The sequence below is a fragment of the Glandiceps talaboti genome, chromosome 18 (genome assembly GCF_964340395.1).
Source record: "Glandiceps talaboti chromosome 18, keGlaTala1.1, whole genome shotgun sequence".
Taxonomy (NCBI): Eukaryota; Metazoa; Hemichordata; class Enteropneusta; family Spengelidae; genus Glandiceps; species Glandiceps talaboti.
In genome coordinates, this window is record NC_135566.1 from 20,393,797 (window position 1) to 20,416,447 (window position 22,651).

Below are 22,651 nucleotides of genomic sequence, written 5' to 3' on the forward strand. Positions count from 1 at the left end.
CCTTTTTGTTTGTAACAGCCGTTCGTTACTCAAACCCATCGTCCATTTCATACTAGTATTGGCTCTGTTTAATACAACAACGCAGAAATCCATAAGAAACAGTACATTCTACACTTGAGATAGAAAGATTTTAATTTCTTGCTACATTTTGTCTACTAAATGTAATAAACTATTTAAAGGTATTGGAACTAGACGCGGGCAATCGAACACCAGTGGTTTGATATATATCTACACTTGATATCTACATAGTGACATGTTAGTTTTTTTCCTTTTAGAGAAAATGTGGCAACAACTGCAATTATTCAATCTTGCTATCTTAGAGTGTAGTATTTGCAGTTTCGTTTTTTCCCTTTTAGAGAAAATGTGGCAAAAACTGCAATCATTCCATCTTGCTATAGTAGTGTAGTATTTGCAGTTTCGTATTGGTTTCTATTACAAACAGAGACAGTGAACCCCAACACCAAATAGGTAGTACATTATTTGTTAGTTTACTTTAAGATCAATGTTCACTGAATTCCCAAACTAGAACACTTCTGTAGATCAATACTTTTTCTTTTCATTTGACCCTTTTCTTCGTTATCCTTTAAATGGCATTGTTAGCACAATATCACGCACACTGGTCATGTGACATAGTATAATGAACTCATTGGCATAATATGTTTGAAAACCGCCAATTGGAAGACAAAGGTTTCTGATAAACAAAAACACGTTGCTATGACAGAAGTGAAAGAAGATACCACTGTACATAAGCGTGTTTTGACATACATTGTATATAGTAGTGATAACAGTTGCAGAATTGTGTTATTTACCAACCATTTGCTGTCGCCTTAATCTGTGTAAGAATAATCTCAGAATTAATTTATGCATTTCTTTCATGAATATTCATAAATTCATAAATTGTGCACGAATATTCATATTCATGCGCTGAAGCAGGAATTATTCGTTATTCGTTCACGTACAATTTATTAGACTGGTGATGAGGGCAACAGGTAGGAAGTACTTTTACGTTAATGTACAACAAACTCATTGGCTTTATCGCTAACGGGTGTTTTTTATCATGATATTTGTTAGGGTAAATCCCAGATTCACGAAGACTTGGTCCTAAAACATGCAAGTATGTTTCTTCTGTGTTATGGAGTATAATGTCACAAAAAATAGATGCAAAGGTATTCAATCTGAGTGTATAGTTTTAGCGGGAAATATTTGTGTATCGAAAGGTACCTGTAGTAATTGATTTTAGTATGAATTACACTTAAACCCTAACTTGCTATTGATAGAACTCAAACCTGTACATGGATAAAGTAAGACATATACCAAAATGTCGATGAGACAACCAACATCACCAATGTTAACAACACGACAAGACGATTTGTAGCTCAACTGAATTTGTTGATTAGTGTTATAAGCATGGTAAACTCTTTGTGTGTGTGTGTGTGTGTGTGTGTGTGTGTGTGTTTGTGTTTGTTTGTGTTTGTTTGTGTTTGTGTGTGTGTGTGTGTGTGTGTGTGTGTGTGTGCGCGCGCGAGCGCGAATGTATACTACTTAAAATCAAATACATCCAGACCGATTGCCTTGGTATTTGTTTGGGACACAACTTAGGGTGTGTAGATGTTCAAACGAAACTGATGGCGCCATATGTATGTGATGATTCTAATGCCTTTGAAGACATGCATTGACATGAGCAATACACTAGAATAGCTGAATCGAGGTTTTAGAAAAGTCCGCATTCAAGTTTTCACTTGAGTAAAATCTAATCTCCATAAAATTGACGGATAGAATGTTTTGTGCATGTAATGATCCCCAACTGACTATATTGAAATCAACAATATTAAGTCTTGATACACATTCATCAACTTTCTGGGGTTAGTTGTTTTTTGCAATGCCGACTTCGAAATAACAAATCGATAGGCTCAAATTAAAGAAAAATATGCTCTTAAGATTTTTTTGTTTACGCACATATCGACAAATATATCAATGTTATGATTCTGCTGTGTCTTGTTCACAGCTATAATGGTAGAAAGCTTCATGATATAAAAAGTTTCATTTATTTACATTAATGATGGATAATGTTCATATCCTCATGGATACCTTTCTTTTTAAATAATAACACTGGCGACGAACAAATTCTGTATGGAAGGAATATTTATATTTTATGATTATATGGTCTAACTTTATTTTACATCGAAATTACAGCAATATTTATTCAAGGTTTTATGATAAACTTCAGAGCTCGATATGTTGTATTATTTATAGAACTTGGTTCCGTTAATGCAATATATTCGTGACTTTTACGATCGACATGGTGTTCGGAGAATCAGAGCTAAATTCTTGGGCTAGCGAAAATAGTAAGCGGCATGAGATTGATATCAGTGTCTTTTCATTCACAGGTCATAGTCTCAATATGCTGAATATGTTGGACCATTTCGGCGATTTCAAGCAAGGCGGTCGGTAAAAAAATATCACAAAGACATCTCAATCGAACTCGGAAACAATACTTCTAAACTATTTTCTTGTACCATACACACGTGTAGATCAGATCTATGACGGCCAAATCTACAAAAATGGGATCAAAAGATTCGCTGCCCGAGACGAAGCAAAACAGCAGTTGTAAGAAATTCCTACGTAAATTTTTCAAGTTTATTTTCTCGAATGTCGGTCTGTTATCTCTGCTAGTAGGATATACCGTGATGGGTGCATATGCCTTTATGATGTTGGAAGGAGGATTGGAAGAGCAATCTGAAGATATAAACATTGAAAACGAAACAATAACTTTCTTGGATGGATTGTGGAACTTGACAGAAGTCGGTGGAATGCAGAGGGAAGACTGGAAAGTGATGGCTGACTTAATGTTGAAAAACTATACCATTGTGCACGCACAGTACCAAGAGAGCGCCTCTAAAACAGACGTCGATGCTTGGAGTTTCCTGGGATCCCTTGTCTTTTGTACGACCGTAACCACTAGTATCGGTAAGACTAACTTAAGAAATACACATTAACGAACACGTTGTTGTTGTTGTTGTTGTTGTTGTTGTTGTTGTTGTTGTTGTTGTTGTTGTTAATTTCAGTTATTCATAGGAATGCCAGCAACTCCATTTAAATTACTAAAACTAATCTAACACGTTATATATATGCCTATATATATTGCCTATATATATATATATATATATATATATATATATATATATATATATATATATATATATATATATATATATATATATATATATATAACTTAAACTCAAGGGGGTGATAAATTAAAATCAACACTAAAATTACAGACGACCAGTAACTAAAGACGGAAAACAAACGATTTATTTCGTTTAAACAAATTGCGGGTGTTTTATTGGTTTCTGCATGGTTGTATCAACGAGTCAGTGAACACTATACAATGACTGCCACGGTACTGACCATAATATTGGAAATAGACCAGTCCCAATTACTATACGTCTTTGTATATATTCAACCACTCCCATCACATACTGTGTTGACTCCGCGTTCAACACGTCTTAGTTCACAGTATTATATATATATATATATATATATATATATATATATATATATATATATATATATATATATATATATATATATATATATATATATATATATATATACATACATATACATACATATATATATATATATATATATATATATATATATATATATATATATATATATATATATATATATATATATATATATATATATATATATATATATATATATATATATGCATTTGGTAAAATTACTGACCTTAGCTGAAAACAGGACCATATTTAGTTGTAGGCGATGCAATATTAGTATGCGAAATATCCTTATTTAACATTTGTCGATAAATAAGGCATTTTTCAGCTTTACAATTAATATTCGCTAAGCTTTATAAACTTCAGTTTTAACACGTACTAAAACTGAATCGTTCCTTTGTTGGTGGGTTTATGAAGCTACTTAAAATATCAGCACGTTATAGAAAGGAGAGGTTTAATTCGATAGAATGGTTTTGATGAATTTTCATTTGATGTTGTTGTTGAAAGAAATATTATTAAGAAATATTAAACGGAAGAAATACAAAGAAAACAGAAATTAACTCAAGCTTAGCCTAAATTGATGGCGTTGCTATTTTTAGTTTGAATCATTTTCAACAAAAGCAGAAAGGGATAGTACCACACTTGCAAGCTTATCACATCGTTTAATGTATTACATTAAGATGTCGCTACGAACACAAACTTGACAATTATTACCCGAAATTTCGAGTATGTGTTTGGAACAAAGGCTTAATTAATGTACTACGTTGGATTACCAACACAGAGGAATTGTCCTTTAATGATAAGACTGTTGAATATAAATGTTGTGAATTTGAGGGGTCCCGGTGGAAATCACATGAAACACTCAGTTGTGTGTTAAAGAAAGCTATCAGACAGAGGTAGTGTATATTCATTACAATAATCCATGACATGAATACTAGCTAAGAGTAATGAATAATGTGAGGGTGTGATTAAAGATGTGTAACTCTACAATACCGTGTTGGCTGCGCTTTATCAATTACGAGAGAAGGTTTCACTGCTGTATTGCAAACACGGAGAGTCTTATCAGTATGTACATTATCGTGAATTGTTGGACTTGTGGAAGGGTTATTTCTGGGTCTTTTATCTTATTCACAAGTAAAACGCAAAATGATACAACCACAATACTTCTGAGAAGATGTTTATATTCTTGGTATGATTTATACTTCTCTTGCAATTGCAATGTGTGAACAATGTCCTTAGCCATAATTTACTCAAAACACTTCAGCCCTCAAAACTGTCATAATGTTTGCGGTTTGCGTTTTTTGTTTGACAATATGTTTTCCTTACATTCAATTTGAGTCTAATAAAAAATGAACATATATTTACTTTTATGTTGTACGTAGATAACCTTCTTTTAATCCCAAATGAAATATTCCATTGCAATCATAACCATATTCTAAAGAAGGCATCGGCTTATACAGGTATAAAAATGTCGTCTGCTAAAAGAAATATATTATAAACAGTGGAGTCTTTCGAAAAAAACACCAAGATCTATATTTGACCAAACGTTCAGCAGTTTCCTTTCCCGATTTTATTATTTTAACATAGATTGAGTGCCTTTGGATGGTAGAAATATTGCCAGGGTACTTAAATCAAGTAGAAACAAATAACAAGAATAGAACTGGCAATACGTATATTCCTAGGTAACTCCCCCTCTATATAATTACCGTTACGCGATCATTTCTCCAAACAATTATTTTTTACATTAAATATCCTCAGGTATATTGAAAAAATACGAACTGTGACTTTCAAGATATCGCAACGGTTTTAATAAAAGAGTTATTCTAGGAGTGAAAGGATATTGAACCTAAAAACATACAGAGTCGGGGAGTTTATTAGGAAATTTGAAGTCTTGAGAAGCGGACATGGTTGTCAGTTCTACCTACTCAAACGCAAATATTGATCGTACATGTATTATTTTTCTGTGAAACCATTTTAATTTTAATTTCACGGATTGAAATCACAAGGCCATAGGCGATCAAATGTAAATTATTAACATTTCCAAATACATCTACTTTGCAAAAATGTTGATTGAAATTTCATTATTTTGTTTTTGAAAAAGAAAATTGTTAGACGCAATATCAATATTTAGAAATATTAATGATATTTAAATTAGTTATTTCTGATTTTGCATTGCCTTACAGCTTTGACGTTATGTAATTATTGGTGTACATGTCAAGATATTAAATGATGAACAATGTTTGAACGACAGACAATGGTGCAATTAACATAGTTCAGTAACAACTAATTAGTTAAATAAGTACTTGAATAAGAATGATTATTTTTGACAAACTATGTAAAAGAAAATTTCTAAAGAACGGATTTCGGTTGTGAAAACAAAAGTCCGTATATAGCGCATGCGCTGTGTAACCAAATTATATTTCCTGTACAGTGTAATATCATTATTGCTAACAACAAAGAATCCCTCAAGAAAAAAACACGTGTGAAATAAGTCCAATACGTCGTTATCGATCTTCGATTGTTACCATGGCAACGTCAAGACAACATTCTGACGTGTTAACCATAGCTTAGCAACAAGTGATGAAGAAAAGTGGATGATCGATGCCACGAATTTCTCATTTCTTCGATTTTTGCCTTTCTCCATTGAATGTGTTCAGAATCAGGGTGAGAAATTGATTTCCTTTTGTCGGAATTTCAAATGAAATAAGTTTGTGTTATTCATGTGGTGTGTTTGTTTCGTTTCTTTGTGATGTTTCATACTATGGTGGCATAACGTATGTGTCGATAAAGTGTTTAGATAAAACGAATCGAATTAAAGGCGGAAGACTTGGCTGAAATGAAGTTAGATTATTAAGTGTTAATGAGGGAAATGGGTCTATTCTACCAGGTGTGTGTATATGGTGAGCATATGCTGCTAGAGAAATGACGTGTAATGAATTAAACTTGAAGCAACCCGACATAAAATCTCTCTCCCTCCCCCCTCCCTCCCTCTGATTCCCTCCCTCCGACTCCCCCCCTCTCTCTCTCTCTCTCTCTCGCACGCTCTCTCTCTCTCTCTCTCTCTCTCTCTCTCTCTCTCACTTTTCGTCTGTCTGTCTGTCTATCTGTCTGTCTGTCTGTCTGTCTGTCTGTCTGTCTGTCTGTCTGTCTGTCTGTCTATATGTCTGTCTCCTCTACCAGTGATGCTATGATCAAATAAAATATCATTATAGTCGAACGTTACGTCATAATATAAATAATGTAATAATTATCCTAGTATACCTTTTATGCACCATGCTATGCAAATAGCAAGCTGGTTTATTAATATCCTATTAAAATATCTGCCAGTCTCATGACTGTCCTATTATGGTTCAATCGATGATAAGGAGGGATTCAGCACTATGCTACTATAATATATAGCATGCATTCAAAAACCTACTATAAATTGTTACAGTCGTGGAACAAATGACAGAGAGAGAGAGAGAGAGAGAGAGAGAGAGAGAGAGAGAGAGAGAGAGAGAGAGAGAGAGAGAGAGAGAGAGAGAGAGAGAGAGATGAAACGTCGTGATCAGTCTCACTGGTCTTTATACATTGTTTGATAGTATTACAGGTAAAACTTACTTCTAAAATTGAGCTACTAAACTCATAATTTTAATCCGGGTTCTTATCGGTTGACTGGCGAGAATAATAGGCAATGACATAATTGTGATCAGTTGAGTGTAAAAAATAATCTCATTGCATTAAGTCAAAGCATATGATAATATATTTTTAGACAAGGGGACAAAATTACCGAAATCATAAATATTCAAATATCATACACTAGTACATTTCATGTTTTGAATAACACAGCAATAATTAAAATATATTTTGGATATTTATTTCCATATTTTCTGTCAATACGCTAAACCTCTCTTGTAAATTTCGACGATATTTTTCAGTTACGGAAAATAAAATGATTTTAAAAATGTCACATTCATGAGTCCTCAGTGACTGGTTTATGATATATATGAGATCCAAGAGAAAAGAGAGTCGTAGAATGCCGTAGAGGAGGTTTTTCTTCGAAGTCACTTCCTGCACTATTTCGTTCTATTTTGGTCGAATTTAGATAGTTCAATTTTCAATGGTGATAGTCAACATCCTCATTTTTGCACTCACATTTGAATGTTCTATACTGGATTTGCTAGTTTATTGATAGTTTATGTTCTTAAAAGAATGCGAGATTGTTTGTTTGACAGATATTTAAAGACGATGTCACTGCAGAAAATAAAGGCATTTTCTTACATCACATGTAGGCCTACGTATTGCCGAGAAACATCTTCGTCCTCATTCCATGCACCTTGTTCAAATAAAACATGTCCATTGCAAGAACCTCTACTGACCAAGTTGACTATTTACACGAATCGACACGTTCATTTTTAGCATATTTAGCATATAGGTAAATTAAGTCATTACATAATACAAAATATTGGTAACTGAAAATGAAATGTATTTGGGCTTCAATCATCAACTATATTGTGCTTTTCATTTATCAAATATGCTGTTAACATTTATCTTCGTTATGAGACCATCGTTGTAAACTAATCACACTTCTTTACATTAACGATAAACACGCTCATCTCAGAGGTGGTAATATAGGCATGGTAAAAGAAATGCGTTTGACCTGGAATCATCCAATACATAGAACGTTTTATCTATAGGACACGTTGTTAATTATTTACCAGTTTCTTTGTTAGTAGACCATTGCGGTAAATCACATTGTCTCTTTGCGCTAGCGATAATGTAGTCACGGGGGTGTGACTCTAAGTAATATGTAGACTGTAAATGTAGAGATAAATCCTAAAAAGATTGTGTGGTTCCGATTACGCTCAATTTTAGAATAGATGGTGTAGGTAGATTTGTTTTTAGATTTCATGTGCGAGTGTCTAGTTCAGGTAGTTATATTTTCTGTTGTTATCCATATGGCCTGAGATATTGGTGTCTTCTCGTCAGATGTACATCCATTACAGATTATAAGAACAGTATCATGTTGCCTTTTCATGATGATGTCAGTTTCAGCATTCACTATTTTTTAGCGAGACTTCACAATGTTTGCGATTTTATTATTTCTTTCTTTAGGTTCGGCCGTAAAAATGTCGGTCGGGTTGGGTAACCAAACAATTAGTTTAGGCCTAAAGGTCATAGTGTTTGGTTTGTGTAGGAATACATTACATTTGGTAGGCTATGGGAATCCTCAGGTGATCCTCCGCCTCTTATCTCTGACACTACTGTACTTATTAGGCTTTTGGGAATTTATGAAGGACATGATAAACTACAAAATTAGAAACTTAATATTGTCGGACAAACTCTAAAAAGTTGAAGGATAAATTAGACATGTGGACAGTAAGAGATCTTACCATTAGAGGAAAGGTTATACTTTCAAAGTGTTTTGGAATTTCCCAACTTATTTACGTAATGAACGCAATATCTGTACCTGATTGCTTTGTAAAAAAAAGGCTAGTTCCTTTCTCTGTAGGTTTTTGTGGAAGAAAAAGAAATCACACGTCAAAAACGTAACTATTATAGGTGATTTAGACAAAGGGGGGGGGGGTGAAGATGACTGACGTTGTAGAGATAAACAAAGCTTTAAAACTGTCATATTTAAATCCACTTTTAACAAGTGAATCCACTTGGACTTGTATTCTTCAGTTTTATTTTGAAAAGTTGGGGGGGGGGGGGTCTTTGACTTCTATTGAATTGTGGCTACGGTGTTAGAAAACTGTCCTATAAATACCTTTCCTTTTACTCAGACATTTTGACTTATTTTAGCCAGCATAAGACAACAAGCATTCAATCAGGACAAGATGTTACTACACAAATAATTTGGAATAATAAAAATATAATAATTAACGGGAAATCCACTTTTTACCAAAAATGGACTCAACACGGCATAAAATTTATGAGTGACTTTTTCGATGAGAAAGGAATATTACTGACTTGCAATGAATTTTAAGAGAAACACAACTTTAAAGTAAACTATGTGAGTTATTATGGTGTTATTGCCTTAATTCCAAAGACTTGAAACTTACTAAAACTGTGTACGTATAACAAATGATGAATCGCTAGACTGCTTACAGATAGGCAAAGGCAAAACACAAGAATTTTATGAAATGCTTAAAAATCGTAAATTTCAGTCTCCTAAATCTGAAACAATATACTCGAATCTCAATTACACAGAAAATGTGGAATGGGAAAAAATATGGAAACTGCCTTATGATACGACCAAGGGAGAGAAAATGAAAGTATTTCAGTTTAATATACTTCATAGAATTTTAGCAACAAATCTATTTTTGATGAATAACAAAATTAAAGATAATTCACTGTGTCAGTACTGTAATTTAGAAGAGTCCATTCAACATTTATTTTGGGATTGTAGAGAAGCAAAGTTATTTTGGACAGCGTTTCTCATTTTTTTTCAGCAAAAGTTACAAGAGAAAATAGAATTATCATGCAGAGATGTAATTTTAGGTGTCCTACCTCAAAGGGGGAATGAACTACTTAATCACCTATTGTTGATAGCAAATATCACCTTTACTCAGTCCGTTTCTTTAACAAGAAACCATCTCAAAATAGTGTCTTATTTAGAATGTGTTAAGAAGGTTATTGTCACGGAGAACACCATCGCTGGGAAGTATGGTGACAAAGAATGCTTCATTGCTAAATGGAAAGCACTTCTTAACTTAGCAAATGATGAATGATTTGTGCACTAGATCTGCTTGACCTCTGGATTTTTGTTTTTTTTGTCTAGTTTTACCTCATTACTTTCATTTCTTTGTTTTTACTATGCAACTGTTTCTTCCTTTATTTATGAAATAAAAAAAATTACATTTGATATCACGTATGGATGTTTTCATTAGCTAGGTTATTCACTTTGAAAACATTACGTCATGTTCGTAGACATTACAATATCAAATAGAATTTGCGATTTGCCTGAGTGCTAAAAGTTGAATATTTTGTGGGAATAAAAACAACGTATGCAGTTTAAGTGAGACTTAAACAGCAACACCAGTTTAAGTGCGACTTAACTAACAAAACCAGTTTCAGTGAGACTTAACTAACAAAACCAGTTTAAGTGAGACTTAACTAACAAAACCAGTTTAAGTGAGACTTAACTAACAAAACGAAGTTGTCAAGTGTGAAACTGTACATATAAAGATAATGAGTTACTGTATCAAAATATGTTGGATTATTTTTATCGTGATCTGTGTTTTACATTAGTTTTTGTTTTGACCATAATTCCGTTGATTTCTCAATTTTATTTGTCTTTCATTTCATTTCTTGCAGGATATGGTTACATTGCTCCTGTCACTATGGGTGGTCGTATCTTCTGTATGATCTACGCTACGTTCGGTATACCATTAATGTTTGTGGTACTGATCAACGTTGGCTCCATCTTTGCAGATCTGGCCAAATGCGCATTCATATGTGCATTGTGTAAGAAGAAGAAAGTGCGACCACTTGATGCCAAGACTTGGGCCGATAAAAGCATTGAACCGGATAAGGTGAGTCTTGGTCGACCTAACAGTGGCAAACATGTCAACATACGTGACATTGCGGTGGAAGAACAGAAACGCGATGAAGAAGCCGGTGGGAAGAATTTCCAAGTGCCGATCATCGTAATACTGTTGATTCTGACAGGGTACAATTGTCTTGGTATGTTGCTGTTCTCAGCTTATATGCCCTGGACGTACTTGGAATCCTTCTATTTTTCTTTCATCACCCTCAGCACAGTTGGGTTCGGCGATCTTATCATCAACGATTTGTCCGACGTTGTCTTTCTCTCCGTTTCTGCCATATACATGCTGATTGGTCTAGCAGTTGTTTCGATGTGTATCACACTCTTGACGGAGCGATTTGTTTCCTTGGCAACGTCGATTGGAAAAGCTGTCGGCTTAGTACAGGAGGAGGAAGAGAGTGCAGCAAAAGAGTAGAACATCTGAGCAATCTTCATCAACAGTACAAAAATATATATGCATATCAATTTATACTATACTAAAACATAGGACTGCAGAAATTATATCCCCAAAGCATTGAAGAAATATTTCCGTAAAATTTAGAAATGAAGCAAACTACTTAACTTATAGGGATGTATATGATGTTTATCCAAACATGACTGATTGACAAGCAAGACCATATAAGCCAAGGTTTGCGGTATTGTTTGTTTAGTCTTAAAGTTGTTTTTTCAGATATTCATAAATGCCAGAATTATGACGTTGTAGAAACAGAACCGAACAAAAGCTATCATCACAAGACATCATTAATATGGATTTAGAGTTGTATATAAATCAAGGCGTATTCATAAGACTTAAAAAGAATCATTGCGAACATACTTCTCTCTTTCTCTTTGAAAACAATTAGCGTAGCCCACGTGAATATCGATGGAGCATAAAACAATTGGCAAAAACAAAAGAAATCGCTAACATTTAAGAAATTTTGAAAAGTTTTTTATTTAGATTAGACCTCGAGGATTGTGACAGCCTACGTCACTAGAATGTATGTATTGATGTCAACCGACGACTGTCTACGTCTCAATGTACTAATCAGAAAATAAGATACCAGCCTTTGAGATAAATTGTATCCATAGAAAACATTCTATCTGAGTTCTATGAACTATAAAAGAATGGTAACACCTGCATTCATAGAAAGAGCACCGAGCACTCATACTGACGGGAGGGTGGGGGTGGGGGTGTGGGTGTGGGGGGTCTTTAACGAATTATAACGAATGTTTAGATTTATATACCAAGGTTTCGACACCTGTCGATAACAAGATATACGCAGCAAAGTTGGACAGGAATAATATAGTGAAAGAAGGAAACTGGAATGGCGGAAAGGACTTCACAGAGTAGACATCCGAATTTGTACTTGGACAATTGCAAGCAAATAGGTGGCAAATATTTCCTTGACGACATATTCCATGGTTACCATCTAGCTGTTGCCAACGATGAAGAGTTGGAGGTACAGGATAAAAAGGACACCGCAAACACCAGAGAAATTTGCTGCGAAAAATCTTCATATGTATTTGATGTTGAACAACTAGCGACCTGTTGCCGTAGCAACTACTTGTGACTGCAAATTAGGCTCTAAGTGAGCCAATGATAAACACAAAAGTAGTGTCTATATGACTATGACATGAACAAGGTGAACAATAGAACTACTGTAAACATTGCATGTCATTACAATCAAACGGAGGCATATCATTAGCTTTGAAACGGAGTAAATGGCTTGACAACTGGGAGATGTTTCACATGTCAAGGCCGTCTTTCATTTTCGAACAACATTTACACAAAGAACTCAGAGAGAACGACAGTGTGACAAATGAGAAAGCGAATTAGGGTAAAGGGACAAACAGACATAAGTATATTGAGAGACACAGAGAGACAAGCGGGGAGTGACATAGAGACACAGAGAGACAAGCGGGGAGTGACCTAAATACGGGGGCGCGTAGTGTTCGATCTAAGTACAGCAGCGGAGTAAAGAGAGGCCGCTTCAGAAATAGACTTGCGACCGCTGAACAAGATGCAGAGACTGAGAGGATAAGATGACGACAAGGATATTGCTACATATAAAGTATATGTCTCTGCGTGTGTGTATTATGTATACATATACGTATCATAGTTTAGCACCGTCTTATCAAAAGACAACTAAATATGCCTGCAAATTTATAGGCCACTTAGTTAGAGCACATTCAATATTTAACATTGTTTTTTAAGTGTTGCTAAATGGTCCACATAAAATGCCTGTGAGATTCAATAAATTCAAACACTACTACTGTCTCATAATTTGTTATTCTTTTTTGCGTGCACTGTGTCGTCGAATACCATTTTATGAAATGTTACAGCTCTAGACTAAATTATTTCAGTTTGTTCCCTAAAATGTGAACTTGACCTTGAGTTATTGGACTTTGCTTAACCTTGTAAAGGTAACGCCAAGAAATCTTTAGTTGATGTATATTTTTCTAATAACGTCATTAAATGTAATTCTATCTTTTTTCCGTCCACTTCAAGCCTATTTTAAACTAATATATTTTCATACAAAGTTTGGACATTTCCAAACTCTGACTCGATCACGTTTTCATAATGATTTGACAACCAGAATCAAATGAAGCGTTGCCATGGAATGTGTGACGTCAGTAAGATACATTTATTGATTCCGTTTCGTATAGTGATTTAGCCTACTTTATTACTATGTTACAGCTTTGCAATCGATGTGCACTTTTTATGAGACTGAACATTTATTTATTAACTGCAGTTTACACGTCAGTCATTTACATATCACTTTTTAGCTTTAACAAAATCAAGAAATGAGAACCCGGAAATGACTTATTATTGGCAATGGGTGGAGGTAAATAACGTACACTTTTTATATCCTTGTACATACTTGTACACAGGTAACCCGATAGGGGACAAGGATGGTGTTACAATTAAAGAAGACTGGTAGAATTTTAGATAAGCCAAATCTCGTTTAAAGTGGGGTACTTTTTTTCTAAAACTGCAAGTATAGATGTGTTACAATGTATAAAACAAACTATGTGTCATTTTTTGGTGCAGTACTTGGAAAGTTTTACTGTAAACAGACTTGTTTTTGCACGATTCTAACCCCATGTATCTTTACAATTATACCAAATCATTGTATCAAGAACGCAAGAGGTAAAGGAGTAGACGGGGGAGGAAGACGAACTACGGGGCACGGAAACGGAAGAAGAAAGGGGTGAAACATGACAGGACGGGATAAGGACACTGAAAAGTTATCGCAAAAAGAGTAGACACATAGACAAATTAAGAAAAGAGATTCATAGCACCTTACCTTGAACATTGCAGAGACTTTCTGTCAAAACACGATGAAAATAAAACAGTATCGTAAAGACTTACAGCATTACTAAGTGTGCCTTTACCTATATATGCACTCTGCGAGTGAATATTCATATCCACCACGCCATCATATGTTTCGTCGTACACTTAAAACTTATATAAAAATATATGTTTCGTCTGTATGTATCACTCATCAATTGTTCCTCGTTCTGGAAACAATATTGACTTTTAGCTTTATTTTGCGATTTTGCGATAAAATATGTCATTTGCTAATAATGTGACAACTATGTAATCACGTTTTTGTCACATTACCCACTGCTCTTGTTTGTCACATTACACACTACTCTTGTTTGTCACATTACACACTGCTCTTGTTTGTCACATTACACACTGCTCTTGTTTGTCACATTACACATTGTTCTTGTTTGTCACATTACACACTACTCTTGTTTGTCACATTACACACTACTCTTGTTTGTCACATTACACACTACTCTTGTTTGTCACATTACACACTGCTCTTGTTTGTCACATTACACACTGTTCTTGTTTGTCACATTACACACTGCTCTTTGTAACAATACACACTGCTCTTGTTTGTCACATTACACACTACTCTTGTTTGTCACATTACACACTGTTCTTGTTTGTCACATTACACACTGCTTTTGTTTGTCACATTATACACAGTGACTACTCTTGTTTGTCACATTACACACTGCTCTTTGTCACATTACACACTGTTCTTGTTTGTCACATTACACACTGTTCTTGTTTGTCACATTATACACTGTTCTTGTTTGTCACATTACACACTGTTCTTGTTTGTCACATTACACACTACTCTTGTTTGTCACATTATTACACACTACTCTTGTTTGTCACATTACACACTACTCTTGTTTGTCACATTACACACTACTCTTGTTTGTCACATTACACACTGTTCTTGTTTGTCACATTACACACTACTCTTGTTTGTCACATTACACACAACACTTGTTTGTCACAACACACACTCTTCTTGTTTGTCACATTACACACTGCTTTTGTTTGTCACATACACAGTGACTGCTCTTGTTTGTCACATTACACACTACTCTTGTTTGTCACATTACACACTACTCTTGTTTGTCACATTACATACTACTCTTGTTTGTCACATTACACACTACTCTTGTTTGTCACATTACGCACTACTCTTGTTTGCCACATTGCACACTGCTCTTGTTTGTCACATTATACACTATTCTTGTTTGTAACATTACACACTGCTCTTGTTTGTCACATTACACACTGCTCTTGTTTGTCACATTACACACTACACTTGTTTGTCACATTACACACTGTTCTTGTTTGTCACATTACACACTGCTTTTGTTTGTCACATTATACACAGTGACTGCTCTTGTTTGTCACATTACACACTGCTCTTGTTTGTCACATTATACAGTGACTACTCTTGTTTGTCACATTACACACTGCCTTTGTTTGTCACATTATACACAGTGACTGCTCTTGTTTGTCACATTACACACTACTCTTGTTTGTCACATTACGCACTGCTCTTGTTTGTCACATTACACACTGTTCTTGTTTGTCACATTACACACTACTCTTGTTTGTCACATTACACACTACTCTTGTTTGTCACATTACACACTGCTCTTGTTTGTCACATTATACTCTACTCTTGTTTGTCACATTACACACTTCTCTTGTTTGTCACATTGCACTCTACTCTTGTTTGTCACATTACACACTGCTCTTGTTTGTCGTTTGTCGTTCTTGAGGAAAAAGCCAGCATAATCGATACTTATATGACTATAATGTAAAATGCATAATTTCAGACGAAATCTCGCAAACTATTCCATTTCTCGCCTTCGTCTACAATGCTTGTTTTAGAACAATATTTATACTTTAAATATATATGTGTGATATAACTACAATACCTGTTATAGATCTACAATACCATACAATTGCCAAAGTCTATATTTTTAGAATGTACTCTGGACTCATAACTCGTTCAAAGTACAGTTACAGAACTATATATGTCTACAATGTTATACTACAATTTTAATTTAGAACACCTTATAGAATACAATTATAACTTGATTTTAGTATTCTGTTTGATACAACCAAGTAGATACCAACAAGCTCCACATTCTACATTTTGAGAAGCAATTTCTCGCTACATTAGTCTAAATACTTGTAACTAAAGAAGACAGACGAACATTACTGTTTTGATGTATGCATTTGATATCTACATGGTGACATGTATGTCAGTTCATTTCATTTAGACACTGTTCATTCAACTTAAAGTTTAGCATGTGCAGTTTCTTATTGGTTTCTGTGTGATACGGTATCAAACAAAAGTCAGTGAACACTAGCCTGCAATGCGCTGTACTTAATCTAGAACTACAACGCTTTTTAGAACTTAATTATTATAGTAATGGTTTATTTTTGGCTTTATTTAGAAGCTACAATAATCATTTAAAATACAATTTTAGTTAATAAGATATGTTTTTTATTATACAACGATTCGATCAGATTTTTCTCTTTAAATACTACCGTTATTATGTTTTAGAACTACATGTTTTTACCAAGTACACAGTAGCACATAATTTTACTTTAGAACTAAAACATTCAAATATAACCATTAAGTTATTTTAGTTAAGAACATCAATATTTCGGATATCTTAAGAATTGTCATTTGATTATATAGATTATTAAATTGATTTATTTGTCATAAATTTATTTCGTAATGTAGCACACCTATATGTAGCATGTTTATCCTTGATATATTCAATACAAAGTCGTCTTTTGGAAACTCATCAGATATATCTGTGTGTGAGTTCGTTAATATCCCTATACATATCATAGGTTGGAGTGAAGGCACACACATTTTACAATGGCGCAAAATTATATACGTTAAGAACGAGCACTAATTGCTAGATTGTTAACACATTTTAAATTGCGATGTGCCTACCAATCTATTACGTGTCTTTGTGAAAGTAAAATTGCTAGCGTTTTAATAATACAAATCGTTCACATGCTATTCACAAATCTCATTCAGTTAGTAAACGAACGTATAGACGAAAATTTCCTTCGATATACAAGAGAGTTCGTTTTCAAGCAAACCCTTGTTAGTATATAAGTTTATATTCGGTGAACTTCGATTTGAACGAAAGCTTTCATAAGATGGCGATAACAGACCTTTGTCGTTTACGTTACAACATTCACTATGAAATAGCTTTTTTTAATTTTGTTATGTGGTAATCTTAAAATATAGTCTTGTGCATTTCAAATAATCACTATCGGATGTCCCATTCTACAGTTTATATAATATCTATCATTCTATAAGTACACATATTTATTTCAGTCACCATACACATTGTATATATTAATGTTTTGTCAGAAAATAAAATGTCTATTGAAGCAATGATATATAAGCAATTTCATCAATGTTATTACCAGTTGCAAACTATTTGATATGTGAGAGTGAGACAGACAGACAGACAGACAGACAGACAGACAGACAGACAAACAGACCAAAACAAGAACAATGTATATAATATGTACATTGTATTTCCCTGTTTAATTCACCATTAGCATGCATGTATATTCTGTAGAGTCAATGTGGGACGATTAAAAAAGCCGCATTGGTAACCGACACTGGATAACCACGTTGGTGGAAGTACTTGCAGAATTCAGCAGACCTTTCTCTGAAATCCAAATCACTTCTACAAATACGACGTAAACGAAGTAATTGCGGATAGGGAATAGAATCTTTACACTAGGATGTGATGAACCACTCTGCAAATATGAATGTGAATCAATAGGTTTAGTATAAATAGATGTAGCTATATCATCACCATCAGTCCTAAGGGAGATTTCAAGGAAATTGATAGTTCAGAAATATCATAAGTATACTGAATAGCAGGATTAGAATTACATATGTAGTTAATAAATTGCATAAGGTCCTCAAGTTTGAGTGAAGCTGCACCAACGCCATCAATAAATCGTTTATATAAATCAGGTAAGATCCCTTGATACGAACTGAAAATAAGGTGTTCCTGATAAGACATAAATAAACAAGCATAACTAGGACCAAGACAACTTCTCATAACAACGTTAACGCCGCGTTTCTGCAAAAAATACATGTTATTAAAGGTAAAATAATAACACGTAAGGGACCGGTCAGTTTCTTCGGCCTGGGGGGGGGGGGTTGGATTTGTAGGGGGTCACCCAGTTTTTGAAATTGGCAGTGGGGGGGGGGGGTCATGCTGTTTTCAAAATTGTGGATAATGGGGTCATTGTGTTTTGGATTGTGATAGAAGAAAAACATCCTTTTCTACAATGGCACAAAGCCTTGTCTGAAATGTGGTACATGTAAATATTTGTTCTTACCCCTGTTTCTTACATGAATTCTTTAATATTACTTATTAGGTCAAAAATAACTATACATATACATATACATGTATTACCTAGCTACCACACTAGTTACAGAACATGTCGTGTAAATGCTTGGCTGTTTCACAATCAGTGCTTCACTTATATTGCACTTTGGGGCAAAAGTGAACTTGAAGGTTTCGTAATGGCAATCTTCATAGATAGTTTATAAAAGAAGTTAATCTAAAATGTTCCCTACTCGTCACTATGAAATTGTCAGATGGGATTAATACACTTTCTATTTTGGACACTACATGTTATTGACACTACAAATCACCACATCTGATCAGATTCCAGTTTCTATTATACACTAGGATTCGACCACCTGAAGTTCTCTAACATACCGGTGACTTTACTATACACGCAATATTAATGCCTCTATACCAAGTGTTACGGGCCCATTTTTGTGTGACATGGGAAACTCATTTAAAACTTACATTTACGTTATCTATTCGAAGCTTGGAAATATTACCTCAAAGGCTATGAATAACCTAAACATTGCCTTAATAGAAGCAAAAAACTGCAGATCTACCAGGGGGAAAAACCCAAGGACTCCCTCACCCCAGATGTCACTCATGCATTCAACCAACAAACAGATGCACCAACAACCTTTTTACTGTCATAATGGTATTAAACTTTTCTTAAATATTTTTTACCCAATTCTAATTTGAGATGATATTGTCTTTTAAAGATGTGAAATGTTTGCCAAGGTAGTCTAACATTGCCTTAAACTGCAAATCTCCCCTACCAATGATACCACCATTAGATGTGCCGACCGTTACTACATGTATATAATGATGCCATTTAACTTTTTAAGAACATATTTCAACCCTAAGTAAGTTATACAGAATAGTTTCTGATACTTGATGGTGCTGTCTTGTAAAGCATGGATTGAGTTATTGCTTGAAAGGGTCTGAATAGCCTAAACATTGGCTTTAAGAGTAAAAGTCCTCCAGGGCTTCTAGAGGGAGACCCCTTGGAACCCCCCCCCCACGCACACACATGAGGTGGACATATCCTAGTCTCAAGTTGTTCCCCTCTTACTGTCATGATGCTATCAAAGTATATTTCAAAAATTATTTCGACCCGATGTAGTTGCTTTTTACATGTTGATGCTGTCTTGTAAAGCTTGGAAATTATTGTCTGAAAGGGTCTTTATAGTCTCAAAATTGACTTTTCAGAGTAAAAAAAGATATATACATATTCCCTGCTCAAGCTGTCCCACTGTCAAGATGCTATTAAACTCCTGTTGGAATATATTTACCCTGTGTAGTTAATTATTATAATTATGATAGTGCTAACCCGGGATCTTATAAAGTAGATGCAAGACAGTCAAGCAGTCCACACTGAGTCACGATAAAAAAAATACCTGTCATGTGGATATTATATGGGGGGGGGGGTCATTATGTTTTAGAATTAAGTGATAGGGGGTCAGCCTGTTTTTGGTTTTACAGATGGGGGGGGGGGGGTCAGTGACTTTTTGTCGGCCCGATTTAAGAATCCACCGCCCCGCTCCCCCACAGGCTGGAGAAACTGACCGGTCCCTAATAACAAGTTCAGTCAATCTCAGAAGTAGGTGGGTAGGAGGGTCAAGTACAGGTCTTAAATTAAGGTAGTGTTCGATTGCAACTAAACCGTCATTTTGTGGCATGGAAGTATACAAGGACTTAACGTCCATAGAAAAAGGTATTGAGGTTACCTTGTTGGAATTTGAATTCATTTAAAGTACTTTAAGAGCATGGTTCGTATCTTTAATGTAGGTAGGCTGAGATGCCACAATAGGTCGTAAAATGGCATCTAAATAACGCACGAGGTGTGGGCAGTTACAAGCTGAGATGATGGCCCTACTAGGAATATTAACCTTATGTATCTTGGGTAGTAAATAAAATACGGCTGTCCTAGGCGGACTATAAGGTTGCGTGCTTCCGTTGGTAATTCGCAAGCAGATATAAAAGCGTTAACAGTATCCATAATTTCGCGTTGCACGTCTTCTTCCAATTCCTGGTAAAAATCCATGTTTAAAAGTTGTCTTTCTGCCTCAGCTACATACAGATATTTATGCCAACACACACACACACACACACACACACACACACACACACACACACACACACACACACACACACACACACACACACACACCGCACAGTCGCAGTCGATGTTAACTTTGTATTGGGTGTACTGGTTTGGCCTAAGGATATATGAAAACATATCTGATAATGAGAATTCTCCCATTGAACATTTATATCAATTCTAATTTAGTCGAAATCATTGTGATAGTGACTCTGGGGAAATTACAAAAAAAAATTAATCGTATCTACTAATTAAGTGTTGTTATCAAATTTATCTTTTGTATGTCATCACAGACATTAGAGGTTTTGTCTACAGTAGAATGTGACTAGAACTTCATCGCTTAATTCATTCCAATATCATTAAAGTCACACTCGCTGTTTACATTAGAAACGAGTCGTGGGAAAACTGAATTGAGAACCCATAATTTATACTATGATTAAATCGAGGGCACTGCTTTCATATTTAAATTTTCGGTCATCACAAACATGTGTAACTTACGAGTATTTGTACTGGCTGGGTTATAACATTTTTAGATGTACAATCAATGTCCATCACATATTATACCATACTCAAGCCAAATATTGCCTTTGAACAGGAAATATGGATTATATTCTGGTCGTTCTACATCACGACAACCGTGTCTACGTCTGACTCACTGGTTTTGCGATGCTCGTAATATAAGTCAAAACGCTCCAAATTTTTGCCATTTTTTCATAAATTTTGCTTGAGGAATTATATTTGCATTCAATTTATTTACAAATGATTCAGCTCGAAACTACTCGTTACCACAGGGGTTGCCACTATTCGTTTAACGACTCGTAGTGACAAGGACCCCTTAGGTCACTCGTATTTTACTCAGCTGAACGAAGTAAAATATTGGGGAATAATATGCAATCATACCCTGCACGAGCCGAGTTTGACAAAAGATATGGAATGTATACCCTGGTCGTTCTACTCCACGACAACACGTATCTATGTCATTTTGTCTGCTCTATTCGAAATAGGCAAAACGTTCAAAATTGCCATTAGTTTCCCCTATTTTTCTTTGAATTTACTGTCTATAGTTATATTATTCCCAATATTTTTCTTACTCGTGACCTAAGGGTATTGTCGACAAAGCCCCTTAGGTCATTCGTATTTGCCTTGACTGATGAACAAAGAAAAAATATCTAAATCATTCTCACTGTCCATGTATGATTAGTTAAAGTATGAATGACATATATTTCTGTCCCTGAGAATTAGAAATGTTAGTAATACGCACAAGATAATTTGATAATCTGAGAACTTTCGCCTGCAACCTGTCAGCTCACTCTTCTTGATTCTGAGATTGGTGGCGCTGTTATGTTATAATATATACACTCTGTGCCTCATTTTAATATCAACTTTAAAACATTCTTGGTGACGCGTTGCAATTGATTAGACTTGTTTATTAGCAGACACATTGGCCATAGGGGGCGCTATCTAAATTCTATTTTAATATCAACTTTAAAACATTCTTGGTGACGCGTTGAAATTGATTAGACCTTAAACCTTGTTTATTAGCAGACACATTGGCCATAGGGGGCGCTATCTAAATTCTAGGCGTAGCCTATCATTTATCAATATTTGTTGTACAACAGTTCAATATCCCGTATATTACTCTCCTCTCAATGAAGACTGTTAAACCACTTGCAAGAAAAGTTCGTGTTTTTAAATAGATTATTTTTACTTTGTTCTCTCCCGTGTGCAGCGAATGATTAAAATCCAAGAAATAAAAACTCAGAATATCACTGAATC

General features: G+C 34.8%; 1 protein-coding gene across 1 annotated transcript; it reads left to right on the forward strand.

Annotated features, from left to right (window-relative positions):
- Positions 1–2,540: 2,540 nt before the first annotated feature.
- On the forward strand, positions 2,541–11,473 carry LOC144449817 (TWiK family of potassium channels protein 7-like). Its single transcript, XM_078140391.1, has 2 exons — positions 2,541–2,967; positions 10,827–11,473. The coding sequence occupies exons 1-2, from the start codon at positions 2,541–2,543 to the stop codon at positions 11,471–11,473; spliced, it is 1,074 nt and encodes a 357-aa protein (XP_077996517.1).
- Positions 11,474–22,651: the final 11,178 nt, after the last annotated feature.